This window comes from Pinus tabuliformis, chromosome 4_1 (assembly GCF_031772625.1).
Source record: "Pinus tabuliformis cultivar Carrire ecotype Pingquan chromosome 4_1, CPIR1, whole genome shotgun sequence".
Lineage (NCBI taxonomy): Eukaryota > Viridiplantae > Streptophyta > Pinopsida > Pinales > Pinaceae > Pinus > Pinus tabuliformis.
Genome location: NC_142303.1, coordinates 509,231,012 through 509,245,306, shown reverse-complemented (window position 1 = coordinate 509,245,306; position 14,295 = coordinate 509,231,012). Strand labels below are relative to the sequence as shown.

Sequence of the window (14,295 nt, the reverse complement as noted above, 5' to 3'; positions counted from 1 at the left end):
CAACCAAAGTCGGAACTTTAGTAAAAACAATAATCATGCAGAAAGAAATAAGACTCAAAATGGATCTAAGTAGATATTCTTGAACAATAAAGGGTTAAATCTAAAGGAAAGGGAATCATTAAAGCATTGTTGCTATAGATATCTCCATCTTCTGTGAAACTACACATATAAAACAAAATTTGTGCTTAATTTACATAGTATAAAAGAAGCATCCAAAGCCAATGATGTGGCCAAAAACATTCCTTGGATTAACATGGCATTGGAAGAACCACAGACAAACCATCAATCCACCATGGTGGAGATAGAATGTGAAATTTTGAACCAACCTATTGATTTATGTTAGTCCGCATATTGTAGAAAAATGTAAATTAAACTCATAAAAATACAAAAATACTTGGTTGGTTTAGTTGGCTATTAGTGCAAAGAGGAAAGTCACCAATTGGGTGAAGGCATGCCTTGTTGATTGAAATAAATTGAAAACCACTATGAATTTGAACATTCTGCTTCTAGTTTCATATGATATACGAGGGGGGATGAATTGGGTGGAAGGACATAGAGTGATTGTTAACTTCCTAGATAAAAGTATTACATGTACCATGGATAAAAGAGAAATTCAGAGTATAAAAGGTATGCCTAGAACCATTTATGTTATACAAATATCCACCTTACAATTAGAAATGTATACTAGAAAAGAGTGTAAGTTGTTTTCCATCCAAGCAAAATATCATTTACAGGAAACAAAATCTAGACTCTTGGATGTCTTGGAAGTAATTCGACATTACAAGTATGTATTCCTAGATGATATTACTAGTTCTTGACCTACGAGAGACATTGATTTCTCTATGGAACTAATACCAAGGTATGTAGCGATATCTAAGGCACCTTACTGGATGAGTGTGCCAGAATTAATGAATTTAAAAATGTAGCTTAAAGAGTAATTTAATAAAGGGTATACTAGACCGAGTGTTTCACCAAGGGGTGCACTAGTATTATTCATTAAAAATAAGGATCATAATTTTTATTATGCATTTATTACAAAAAGTTGAATAGATTAACAATTAAGAATAAATACTCATTGCCTAGAATCGATGATTTATTTGACCAAGTGAGGCGAGCAACTATTTTTTCTAAAATAGACCTAAGGTCTAGATATCATCAATTAAGGATTAAAGAGGAATATTTTTCTAAAATAGCTTTATGAACCTAATATGGACACTATGAATTTACAATACTTCCCTTTGGATTTATAAATACACTAGCTACTATTTTAGCAAGTTTCTAGATAAATTTGTGTTAATATTTATCAATGATATTCGGATCTATTCGAAGACACAATATGAGCATAAATAATAATTATAAATAATTTTGTAGACTCTACGAGGACATCGACTATATGATAAGTTCAACAAGTGTGAATTTTATCAAGATAAAATACGGTATCTGGGAAGAAAAATATTTAAGGATGGAATAACAGTAGATCTCGTAAACGTAAAAGTCATTCTTAAGCTAGAAATGGCTGGAAGGTTGAGACACAGGCACAAGGATTGCGTAGTTTCACAACTCAAGAGGTGAAGAGCCAAGACTAATCCTTGAGATTGTGCAGTTCATAGCTCAGGCTAGCTAGGGTAAGACATTTGTGCAGTTGAGGGGATTAAGGGGTTAGGCAAAGGGCTTGAGGCTTGAGGTTTCCCACTCCGAAGTTCCAGAAGGATAAAAGAAAAGGTATTATGTAGTTTAACAATTCAAGGGCTCAAGGCAGGGACTAATGGAAGGCAGGGACTGCGTAGCTTTGGAGCTCAAGGGTTGGGACTGAGCATTGAGATTGCAGAATGCATTTTTCTAGAAGGTAAGGACTGAAAATTTCAAAATTCCAGGAGGAAAGGTTGAAGCTTGAGGATTGAGACTATGTAGTTCGCATTTCAAGAAGGTTGAGTGATGTCGAGTTGCTTAATCGGGAAGTTACATATTTGGCTAAGTGTAGGATTAGTAAGGTGAAAATGAGAAAGGACAAGGCTTGAACATGATCACACACTTAAGACACAAGATAAATCACCAAGAACACATAAACAACATAATTTCCTCAATATGACAACATTACGACAACTTTCCCCAAGTGTGACACTAAAGGTACACTTTGCAACAATAATGATGAAATTTGTGTGACGATGCTTGAAACTTTGGAGATGATTGGGACACATTCTTACATGATAATAATGACTCATTAACATAAAGATCATCCTTCGAAACAAACCAAAACTACATTTGTGTGATGTGCAATGCTTATCATGCTAAAAGAAGACTCTTTGATTCTCTTCTAAATGGGACAAGAACACTTAGAGAAAACACATGTAACGACTCTTAATACTTGCGATGATAGTATGGACAGTAAAAGTAGGCTCTGAAATTTGGATGCATGCCTAAAGTTTGTAGGGTGTTGTAGCAGGGACAACACTTGGCGTCACGCTGATTGAATTCCAGCTTCTTTGCTTTGGTAAAATATTTCATTCACAGTCTAGTTCTCCATGGAGTATTGATTCATTGTTTGTATTGCTTCAACTTCCCCACTTACCCTATGTGTAAACATATTACCCTTTGTTCCTTCTCGGTTGAACACAAACATAAGACCGACGATTGTTAGAGTTCTAATAATTATTGAAACTTGTAAGCTTACATAGAAATCATATCAGTTGCATTGTTGTTGGGTGTGCGTAGCCCCCCATGTATGAGGTTTGAGGAAGCACCTCGAGAATTTCATTTTTCAACCCTATATTAGGTGGCTGGACCTACCTATGGTTTTGTGTATGGGTTTCAGACATGGCTTAGGGCATGATGGTTTTGTACCCATGGTATTTTGTAGATCTGGTCAAGGGAACTATGGTTATGTTATAATCCAGGGTTAATTTATTGGGGTTTATGAATGCTTCAGTATGTATATATATGTATTGTAACATTGAAAGAAACATAATGAAAAATTAATTTGGTGGTCTCGATTTTGGGATCTAGGGGAAAATTTCATTGTATTTTTTCTTTTGTTTCTCACCATTGTATATTTTCTATTTTTATTAATTCATTTGAAGGTAATTTATATACAGGTTTAAAACCTACATTTGGTACCAGAGATGTTTCAGCTTCAAGGGGACACCTTTGCTGCTGAGGGGTTTTTCTTGGGCATGTGGTACACTATGTTCAGTGAGAGATTTGCGGGATTAATTGTTGCGGTGAAACAAGATGGTGAGCAGTGGAAAGGTAGAGATCGAGAAATTTAATGGTTAGAGTTTTGAGTTGTGGAAACTCAAGGTGGAGGATATACTAGTGGATAAAGATCAATGGATGATGATAGATCCTGGTACTAAACCAATGATAATGTCAACAAAGGACTGGGTGAAATTGGATTGGAAAGAAAATAGCACAATACAATTATTTATCTTAGATTTAGTATTGTTGAATGTATCAGGGGAATCTACAATGAAGGCTTTGTGGGACAAGTTAGTTACTTTGTACCAATCTAAGTCTCTGGTGAAAACATTGTTCCTACAAAAAAAAATGATGGAGACTCAGTGACAAAACATCTGAACGCCTTTAATAATGTGGTAAGATAGTTGTTATCTGTTGATATTAAAATTTCAAATGAAGATATGCACATAATTTTGTTGTGTTCTCTATCAGATTCGTGGGATAGTCTCGTTGTTGCAATAGGTAGCAATACAACTACCTTGAAGTTTGATGAAATAGTCTCATCCTTGCTAGCAAAGGAGATGAGACAAAAAAATATGGAGGACCAGAATGGAGATGCCTTGTCCATACAAGGCCAGTCCTAGAACAGAAACAAAAATAAGTCCTCGAGTGGGAGATCTAAATCTCAAGGAAAACCTGTAAAGGTGTATTTAAAATTCAAAAAGGAATGGCACTTCAAAAATGACTATAGATCTAAAGTTCTTGAGAAAGGAAAGAGATCTGATGATGCTCCTTCTACAGAGGCAAAAACCACCTCAGATAAAGATGTGGATGTGTACTTCTTCTTGAAGTACACATGTAGATTGTGAGGCATGGTTGATTGACTCAGGTGCATCCTTTCACTTCACTCCCCATAGGGAGTGGTTCTGCATGTATAAGAAATATGATGGCGGTAATGTCTTCTTAGGGCATGACAGGAAGGCTAAAATTGTCGGACATGGGAAAATAAGAACACTTTTAGTTGTTTTGCATATTCCTGCATTGGTCATAAATCTAATTTCTATAAGCAAGATAGATGATGCATGTGTAAAAATAGTGTTTGAGGAAGATACATGCAAGATGGTTCAGGGAGCATGGTACTGATGCACGGAATTCAGATTGGAACTCTGTACAAGCTTATGGAGAGTATTGTTATTGATGGGGGCAATAGTTTTGTGGTTCCTGAAAGTGGAATAGAAAATCTAGAGGTCTCTGGAGAAAAGACCTATTGTGGCATCAAAGGCTTGGACATATTAGACACAAGGTCCTTCAAATACTTCATGGTAATGGTATGGTCAAAGGTATGTCTAATTTCTCTGTTCATTTCAATTTCTGTGAACATTGTGTATATGGGAAGCAGAATCAGGTGAGTTTCCCCTCTCGTGCTAAGAGGGTGAAAAGGATATTAGAGCTTGTGCACAGTGATGTTCTTAGACCTATGTTCGTTCCATCATTGGATAATTTTGTGGAATATGTATCATTTATAGATGAATTCTCAAGGAATAGATGGATACATTTCCTTAGGATGAAATCTAAAGTCTTTGACAAATTTAAAGAATTTGAGGCTCTAGTGGAAAAGGAGACAAAGAAATAGGTAACGGTGTGGAGGATAGATAATGGTGGAGAGTTTTGCAAGAATGAATTTGAAGATTTTTATAAGAAGTGTGATATATCACGACACAAGACTACTTGATACACACCTCAGTAAAATGGAGTTGCAGAAATAATGAATAGGATGTTGATAGAAAAGGCAAGAAGCATGCTCAGTGGTGTCCAATTACAAGAGGAATTCTGCGTAGAGGCGGTGGAGACTTCATATTACTTGTTCAACAAATCACCTTCATCAACATTGGAGGATAAGGCTCCACATGAGGTATGGACTAGTAAGAAAACCTCTATTTCACATCTGAGGGTATTTGGCTATGATGCATATATACATGTTCCCAGCAAAAAAGAACTAAGTTGGGTAGTAAATCTGAAAGGTGCATCTTTATTGGGTATACAGATGGTTTAAAAGGTTATAAGCTTTGGAACCCAAAAACAAGGAAGGTTTTATACAATTGATATGTGGTGTTTATAGAGATGAAATATGTTATTAAACATGAAATCCTTCCAAAGGAACTTGAGAAGATAGAGTTTTATCTATTGAGGAAGAATTAGACTCTACAACAGAACAAGAATCAAAAGATGAAGAGACACAAACTCCAGTTGTGAGAAGATCATTTTGACAAAGAAGGAAGCCAGAAAGGTATAGTCCATCTGTTGTCTATTTAAATTTTTATTTATCTATTACTGATGATGATCCCAAGAGTTTGAGGGAGGCAGTTGATTCAGAGGATGCTAAACTTTGGAAAGAGGCCATGGTTAATGAAATTGAAACTTTGGACAAAAATGAGGCTTGGGATCTAGTGTAGTTGTCCGATGGAACAAACTCATTTAAAGAAAATGGGTGTTTAAGAAGAAGATGAATGGAGAAGGCAAGGTGGAGAAATAAAAGGCTCGGTTGGTAGAAAAAGGTTATTCCAAGGTGCTAGGAATTCATTTTGGTGATATTTTTTCTCCTATTGCCAAGGTAGCTTCTATTAGCTTACTTTTATCTATTACTACTGCGTTTTATTTTGAGATAGAACATATGGATGTAAAGGCAACATTTCTTCTCATGGATCTTGAAGAAGAGATCTACATGAAGCAACCTAAAGGCTTTGTGGTGAAGGGAAAGAAAGAACTGGTATGCAAGTTAAAAAATTCTTTATATGTGTCAAAACAATAACCAAGGATGTGGTATTAGAAATTTTCTACATATATACGGGTACTTGGCTTCACCAGAAGCAAAGCAGACCATTGTGTGTATTTTAAATTAATTGGTGACTGCGCTATTTATTTGGTATTGTATGTTGATGCTATGTTGCTAATTGTAAATGACAAAGAAATTATCTAGGATTTGAAGACCCAATTTTCCTCCAAATTAGACAATAAGGATCTTGGTGCTGCAAAATATATTTTTGGCATGGAAATTAAATAAGCTCAGGAAAAGAGAAGCTCTGGTTAAACTAAAGGAAGTATGTCGGGACAATACTATGGAGATTTAATATGCAGGATAGTAAATCAGGGAAGGTTCCTATTGTTGTAGGTGTAAAGTTATCCGCTGAATAGTGTCCCAAGACACAAGAAGAGGAAGACGACATGTCTCATGTTCCATATGAAAGTGAAGTTGGTATCAAATGGTTTGTACTAGATCTTACATTACACATGCAGTAGGAGTATTGACCAGGTTTATGTTAAAAGAAACGAAGGAGCATTGGACAACAATGAAGGAGGTTTTCAGGTATTTCTGTGACACTAGTGATTATGGTTTGTGCTACTAAGGAAGATCAAGATTGGACATTTTTTAGAAATTTGTGGCTTTGTTAATATAGACTGGGTTGGAGATCTGCATCGGAGAAGATTTACAAGTGGGCATGTGTTTGACATATTTCGAGGTGCAGTTAGTTGAATGAGAAAGAGACAGTCTATAGTTGCACTTTCAACTACAAAGGCAGAATACATGGTATCCACTCATACAAGCAAGGAAGCAGTTTGGTTGCAGAGATTTTGTTCGAGTATGGGTTAATACAACGAGCTATAAGGATAAACTGTGAGGACCAAAGTGGAATTTTCTTCTCAAAGAACCTTTCTTATCATTCAAAGACAAAGCACATTGATGTTTAATATCACTTTCTGAGGGATATGGTTGAGGACAAAAAGGTGTTGTTGGTAAAGGTGGACACTTTGAAGAATGTTGCAGATGCATTGATGAAGCCAATGATCACTGGGAATTTATCTTGGTGTAGAGAAACAATGGGTGTTTGGACCCTATATTAGGTGGGCCTACCTACCTATGATTTTGTGCATGGGTTTCACATATGGTTTTGGACAAGATTGTTTTATGCCCATGGTATTTTGTAGATCTGGTCAAGGGAACTAAGGTTATGTTCTAATCTAGGGATGATGGATTGGGGTTTATGAACACTTCATCATTTATATATATGTATTGTAACATTGAAAGAAACATAATGAAAAATCAATCTGGGAGTCTCGCTTTTAGGATCCAAGGGAAATTCTCTTTGTATTTGTTTTGTGTTTCTCACCATTGTATATTTTCTATTTTTAATATTTATTTTGTAGGTAATTTATATACATGGTTAAAACATATAGTTGTCAATCTTATCTTTATCTATTGAGTTATCAGTCTTACCTTCTAGCTATCACTAGAAGGCTACATGTTCCCATAAATTAGGCTCATGTATAACTCATTTTATCAAGCAATGAAGTGTGTTTCTCTTCATTCTTCATCTTGTTATCTCTTGGTGGAAGGATTTTTTAGCTTCGCAATCTTATCCTTGGGTATTTTAATACTCTTTTATAGTATTAGAGCCTTGGCCTAGGTTCGATTACCCGATTTGTGTTTGAGGGCAGTGTTGGATTTTCACACTCACTTCATTGGGAATCAATCACGTGGACTAACCACAACACTGGCACCCACTCTGGGACCACTTATAGAGGTAATGATAATGGTTTGTATGTTTACTAACTCCTACAGGCTAACTTGTTTGAAATCTACTTTACTTAACACACACCCGACCTGACATTGCCGATGCAGTCGAGCTAGTATCTAGATTTGCTCAGGATCCTCATCAAAGTCACTCAAAATAAACAAAGAATATTGTCATATATATTCAAGGAACTTCCAATTTTGGAACTCAATACACAGTTGGTTCTCTTGAGCTTGTAGGCTTCACTCATTCTAATTGGGCTGGATCAGTGGATGATCATAAATCCACCTCTAGATCTGTATTTTGTCTTGAATCTACTCATATTTTGTGGTGCTGCATGAAACAACCAACAATTTCATTATCTATGGAAGAAACTGAGTATAAAGCTGCATTTCTTGCAATTCAAGAAGTTCTTTGGCTTCGTTAGTTATTTCTTGAGTTTGGCATTCAGCATGATCAACCTACTCTCTTATGGTGTGACAATCAAAGTGAATACGAATTTATATAAATCTTGTTGAGCATCAATGGACAAAACACATTGAGATGCATATGCACTTCATTCACCATGTTATTCAAGATGGTGTTCTCAGCTTGAAATATGTATCTATTGAAGAAAAAATAGAAGATATTTTTACAAAGTCCTTGGCATCACCAATGTTTCTTCAGTTACAACATATGCTCCAAGTAAATGAAGTTTTCCTTGGGGAGTCATCTTGAGTCCTCCTTCCTTTACTCTTCATTTTCTTTCCTTCTTTATCTCTTATGAAATGTTGTACATGGGTACCTAAAACGGCCTAATTGTCGGGACCCATTCTTTGTGTTCTTTTTTCCTTATTTTCTTCCCTATGTTTCACTTATGGGGGGGTGTTAGAGTTCCAATAATTATAGAACTTGTAAGCTTAGGTAGCAATGTTATTAGTTGCATTGTTAGTCTTATCCTTATCTATTGAGTCATTAGTCTTATCTTCTAGCTATCGCTAGAAGCCTATATTGTTCCTATACATTAGGCTCATGTTTAGCTCATTTTCTCAAGCAATGAAGTGTGCTTCTCTTTGTTCTTCATCTTGTGATCCCTTGGTAAAAGGATTTTTTAGCTTTACAATTTGATTCTTGGGTGTTTTAATACTCTTTCAACGATATTGCAATGTTTCGATTTGGGAAATGGTAATGTAGTTCACGAAATTTAAATATTCAGAGTATGAGTTTTCATCTTTGGTGTTTCTCCACTACTAGTAGGCCTAAACAATACCCTAACGGAGTCACTTTAGGAACGCAAACATAGCTCCACTGCCAGCAATCCTGGAGAGTACCCTAGCAGAGTTGCTTAATTCACCTAACTGAATAGGAATCCTTTCTATTCTTTCACCCTTTATTTATTTATTTTATGAATAAACAATCCATGCAAATGAGTACAAGATTCACCTTGAAAAACATGATATGGGAGAACCCAACTAGAAGGTGGGTCCAATTCTCTACTTTCTCCAATTTAGTTATGAAATTAAAAATATGAAAAAAGCGGCATTGATAATGGAGATACCTTCACATTGTAGATTTAGTGGCTATTGCAAAATCTTCATTTTTTCTTATGTGCTAAAATCCAGTCCTAGATGTTTTGGCTTAACCATGGAACAAGAAAAATGTTAAAAGAATGGAATCTCCTCTCGGTCTAGAAAACTGTTATTTAACATAGCAAGATAGCCATCTAGGGTACAATTTTTACATGCCACAATCCTCAATTAGTGTTAGGTATTAGATCTTCTAGATTAGTTTTAAATGTCCACATGTTGTTAGCCCCGCATGTGTGGGTAAAGAAGCCTAAAATGGTATCCACCTGGTAGAATGACAGTTAACAAGGTATGTCAACTTACAAGAGATATATGATTTTCACATAATCATTGATTGATGTAATTTTCACACCATTAGAATAATCTCAATGTGTTAAACAATGCCAAGGTGTCAAAACTATACTCGCAAATCTTCAATCTTGGGAAATCCATTTAATACCTGAAATGGATCTGGAATGTTTTAAACCCCAAATCTCTAGGCTGAGATCTACTATTGAAAATTGATCTTACATGTCAATTCCTCTAAATTTTCCATTTGGGAACTACCAAGATAAATGAAAATGATATAATGATCCATTTTCAATGAATTTGTTAAAAAAAGGTGTTATGCATTAATTTCATAAATAAAACTATATGTAAGAATATTAAACGTTGTTACTTGTGTAATGGTTATATTTCTTTACTCAATTTCTTTTTAAATATGATAAAAAAGGTAACCAATCAAGAATTGATTGTGGTTATGGATCCTAACCTCAAAAAGATCCAAAAAACAATAAAAAACACGAGATCTTATTAAATTAAAATATAATCATAATAATTAAATTCATATCAACTCAATATTTAATAAATATGAATTTAGAATGAATAATTTTTAATCCCATTTTTCCCTTCTCAAACTACCTACTTTAATATTGATTTAGGATAAATTTATTATTAGTCCCTGCCATCTGGCATCCGGCAGGGACTATTGTGATCGTTCTGTGCCGACTTAGCATTAGTTCGGTGCTTCCCCTGTCTGTTATACCGCGCTTATACTAAAGTCCTGTGAGGTGTTCTCTGCACATAACCAAAGTCGGATTCGGCGGTTCACCTTTCTCATCTTATTTGGCCTCTTCCCGAGGCGGAAGAGGCCCGAACATAGGTTAAGTTGGAAATTATGCCTAGTTTCATTATCCCTGACCGTCAACCGTTAGCGTTAATGCTAGCATTAATTCGTTATTTGGTAAACAGGTTTCGTTATTTCGTAAGGTATATGCTAAGGTTGCAGGGTATTAACAGGTGTTGTCCAGGTGTTGTTGCAGGGTATTAACAGCTGCATCGTTGTTCAAGGTTTTGGTTCAGAACGAGACGCGGCTCGACAATGCGAGCTCAGCAGTGGAAATAGTGAAGAAACCTGTGGATCCGCTCTGTTTGCAGTGGTGATGATTACAGAGCGCGGGCGGCTCTGTGAGGGCACGGGAGCAGCTGGGACTGAGAGCTGGGTGGCAAATGCGGACTGACGGTCGCGCGAAATGCACTTGCGAAAGAGCTGGATTATCCACGGCGAAAAGACATTCGTAGGCGTATTCAGTTTCTCGGTACTGATTATGTATATTTATTCTGGGCGTGTATACTAATTCTGGTTTGTGCGCCATGCACCTCTTATAGTTAGTCCGCCGGTTAGCCCTCTTCCTGCTATTCCATTCCGCTGGAGACCTAAGCTGATATAAGAACTACATTGATAGGAACATCATTCTAAGTTGGCGGCCCTGAACGACTAGGTTTCCTAGTTAAGCACCGTTTGTTACCCGCACTTCGGCCTGGAATCTCGCCATTAGACCGAGGGAAAATAGGGGCGGGTCCTCTGAGGTTGGTGTTGGTTCTGGTTCAAGGTCATCATCTCAATCACCCATATCTGGGACTGGCACAGGAGTGGTGGGACCTAGGGCTGGATCTCTATCACGAACAGAAGCTCCTTCTGAAATGCAAATAATGGCTTCAAAAGGCCTTTGCGTGTGTTTTAAGGTCAGTTCATGCCACTTCATGATATCTGGTCTGGAGACTAAGGCAAAGGAGCAAGCAGCAAAGCTAGCAGATATCGTTGCAAAGTTATCAGTTCCCACCCGTATTTTCCTAGTTTTTTACCATCTAACTCCCTGATCACAGATGTTAGCCTGATTATAGATGTTACACTAGTTTGAATCTTGTTGCTCGGGTTTCAGGTTTCAATCTCTCTGATCACAGCTGTTAACCTGATGCGACCTTAGGTGGCCTGCTGTAGAGCTTGCATGTGTTATGCTAAGGAGATAGGTGTTAGGCACATGGCCGTCATGTAGGGCCCACAAGGTGGATAAAAGTTTCGACTTTCATTTTTATTTTTATTGACATCGGTTGATTTTCTTATTTTTATTTAAATTTGAAATTTCATGTTGCATTGTCGTTTCTTAGTTGAGAACTGGTATAGTTGAGAGCTTACCAGGGTTCTGCCCCATTGATTCACTCTTCGCCTCTGCCTTTCCCCCTTTGCCTCTGGTTTTATTATTTAACAACACAAATTTCCCTTTATCTATTCTGAACTTGTCACTTTTGTTGGCATGTTATAAATCTGTGAAGGGGCGGACAAGCGGAGGAGGATCCGGCCATAATATTGAGATACATGTAAGTATATTTTCTTTCCGAGCTGCAAATTCAAAGCATTTACACTCAGTTTTTCCGAAAAATCTGCGTTTTCCTACCCCCACAGATATAGGTATTTGTCTGATTTCCGTGTTTGTTCTGAAATTGCGAGAACTCAGTTCAGAACATTCAAAACTTAATATAGTTTTCCTTATTGTACAAGGAAGGATATTAAACAAAATTATATTCAGCATTTGATAGTTATGTTTTATTGCCAACATTTTGGTAGTCTAATGGATATCTGATTTTGTATCAATGGTGATCAGTTGAATTGAAGAAGCAAAGTTCATGCTCTCTTCAGCTAGTCAACAACATGGACTTCGATGTTGCATTTAAGGTAGCCATATTTCCTTTTGTTTTTCTTTTGTAAATATTCTGCTCATTTCTCTAATTTCAATTTCCATCGAGGTATTACAGTTCTGCACACATGAAAGGCATCGATGTCTAGGTATTTCAGAGACTTGTTTTAACAAGATGACCAGAGGTTATTGCTGCATTCTATTTTGACAGGTGAAAACTACATCTCCAAAGAAGTACTGTGTACGACCCAATACAGGCGTCATCCCACCTCAGTCTACATGTGATGTGACAGGTTTGAAGCTTCTTATTTTAAAGGTTAATCGATTAATATTTCTTGCTTGAATATGATAAATTAAAGAGCTTGTTTAATGTGAGCTTGATTGTCCTCTCATTGGTTTTGTTTTATTTGTAATCACCATGCAAGCGCAAAAAGAGATACCGCCTGATATGCAATGTAAGGACAAATTTCTTGTGCAGAGTGTTATGGTCCCTGCTGGGACGACTGCTAAAGATATTACTCCAGATATGGTGAGTTCACACTAAAAACTATTTTCCCTGAAGCTTAGTGCTCATTGCAAGGGATTCTCTCAGTTGAAACAATTTTTTGTGTCATCCAGTTCAACAAGGAATCTGATGGTGTATGTAGACAATCGGAGTCAGAGTGTTTCCTCAGTGGATAATGTGAGCATGAAGAATGTGTTGCTTTTTGGCTGTATTTGTTTTCATGTGGTTTCTGGTTTGTTTAGGCCTGCTTTTAACTTCTTATAAGGGTGCTACTTTTAGCATGTTGTATTTTTGAGGTCAATGTTGTTACTGAGAAAGCAAGTGGTTGATACTACTGGAAGGAAATTGCATAAAATATGTTTGACAGTATAGTTTACTGGGTTACACAATTTCTCTTGGCAGGAGCGGAATGAAAGGTTGTTTTATAAACTCTTGGTGGATAATGTGGAAGAGTTACTTCCCATTGTTTACACTCCAACTGTTGGCGAATCCTGTCAAAAATATGGGTCAATCTTCAGGCGTTCACAGGGTCTTTACATTAGCTTGAAAGAGAAGTATATACATTATATATAATTTTTGTTTTTCTTTTCAATTGTCTAGATTCCAATTCTTTTTTGTTAGGTTCATCCTTTAAATTTGTTTCACTACGTTAAAACTTGCGAGGGTATGGTTTTTGCAGAGGTAAGATCCTAGAAATTTTGAAGAACTGGAGTGAAAGGAGTCTTAATGTTATAGTTGTCACTGATGGTGAATGCATTCTGGGACTTGGGGATCTTGGATGTCAGTAAATTTCACAATTACTTAGCTTAGTTTTTGTTACAAAGTAAATGCTATTATGCTGGTGTGCATTGAATCCTTGTTACCAGAGTACTCCTTCCATGTTTGTCTTACTCACTCTGCCTTCGTTTTGTAATCTTGGCTCTTGTCTTGATGTTAGAGAATACAGCTAGCTTCATGGTCTTAAGCAAGGCAAGTTAATTAACAATCCATGTTTTATGAAAAACATATATCTCTATCGGTTTTTCCAAGCCATTGCACCACAATTTAGAAAAACGATACAGGTATGATAAAGACTATATTTCTGACAATTTGACTGTTTTGGCGGTTACTCTGCCTTCGTTTTGTAATCTTGGCTCTTGTCTTGATGTTAGAGAATACAACTAGCTTCATGGTCTTGAGCAAGGCAAGCCCCTGTTCATCGCTATATAGCTATGTGTCATTAAGGTATCTGCTGCTTGCTGCCTATTTCTACCTATCACCTATAAGGAATCCATAATCATAATGCATCATAAGTAATGAATGTCCAATATGAGCTTATAACCAGTGCTATCCTATCATGTCACGATTATTGTCTAATTAAATGTCACGATTATTGTCTAATTAAATCAATGGCATTCATAGTGACATGTAACTAGCAGTGTATCTGTCAACCGTGTTGTGTGGAGTCCAGATGGCAATTTGTTTGGTAAGAAGTTACATGTTGAAAGCTGTTGCACAAGCATTGTGTCTTTTCCAGCTTTACATTG

General features: G+C 36.5%; 1 protein-coding gene and 1 long non-coding RNA gene across 2 annotated transcripts; both read left to right on the top strand.

Moving 5' to 3' along the window:
- Positions 1-11,281: 11,281 nt before the first annotated feature.
- On the top strand, positions 11,282-12,866 carry LOC149176788 (vesicle-associated protein 1-1-like). The gene is made up of 4 exons (XM_089421572.1): positions 11,282-11,414; positions 12,232-12,302; positions 12,476-12,557; positions 12,678-12,866. Exons 1-4 carry the CDS (start codon positions 11,282-11,284, stop codon positions 12,806-12,808), a joined length of 417 nt encoding a protein of 138 aa, XP_089277698.1. The 3' UTR covers positions 12,809-12,866.
- A 47-nt stretch (positions 12,867-12,913) lies between these two features.
- LOC149176787 (uncharacterized) lies at positions 12,914-13,555 on the top strand. The gene is made up of 3 exons (XR_016258668.1): positions 12,914-12,946; positions 13,172-13,323; positions 13,449-13,555. It is a non-coding gene; the product is annotated as an uncharacterized LOC149176787 (long non-coding RNA).
- The last annotated feature ends 740 nt before the right edge of the window (positions 13,556-14,295 follow it).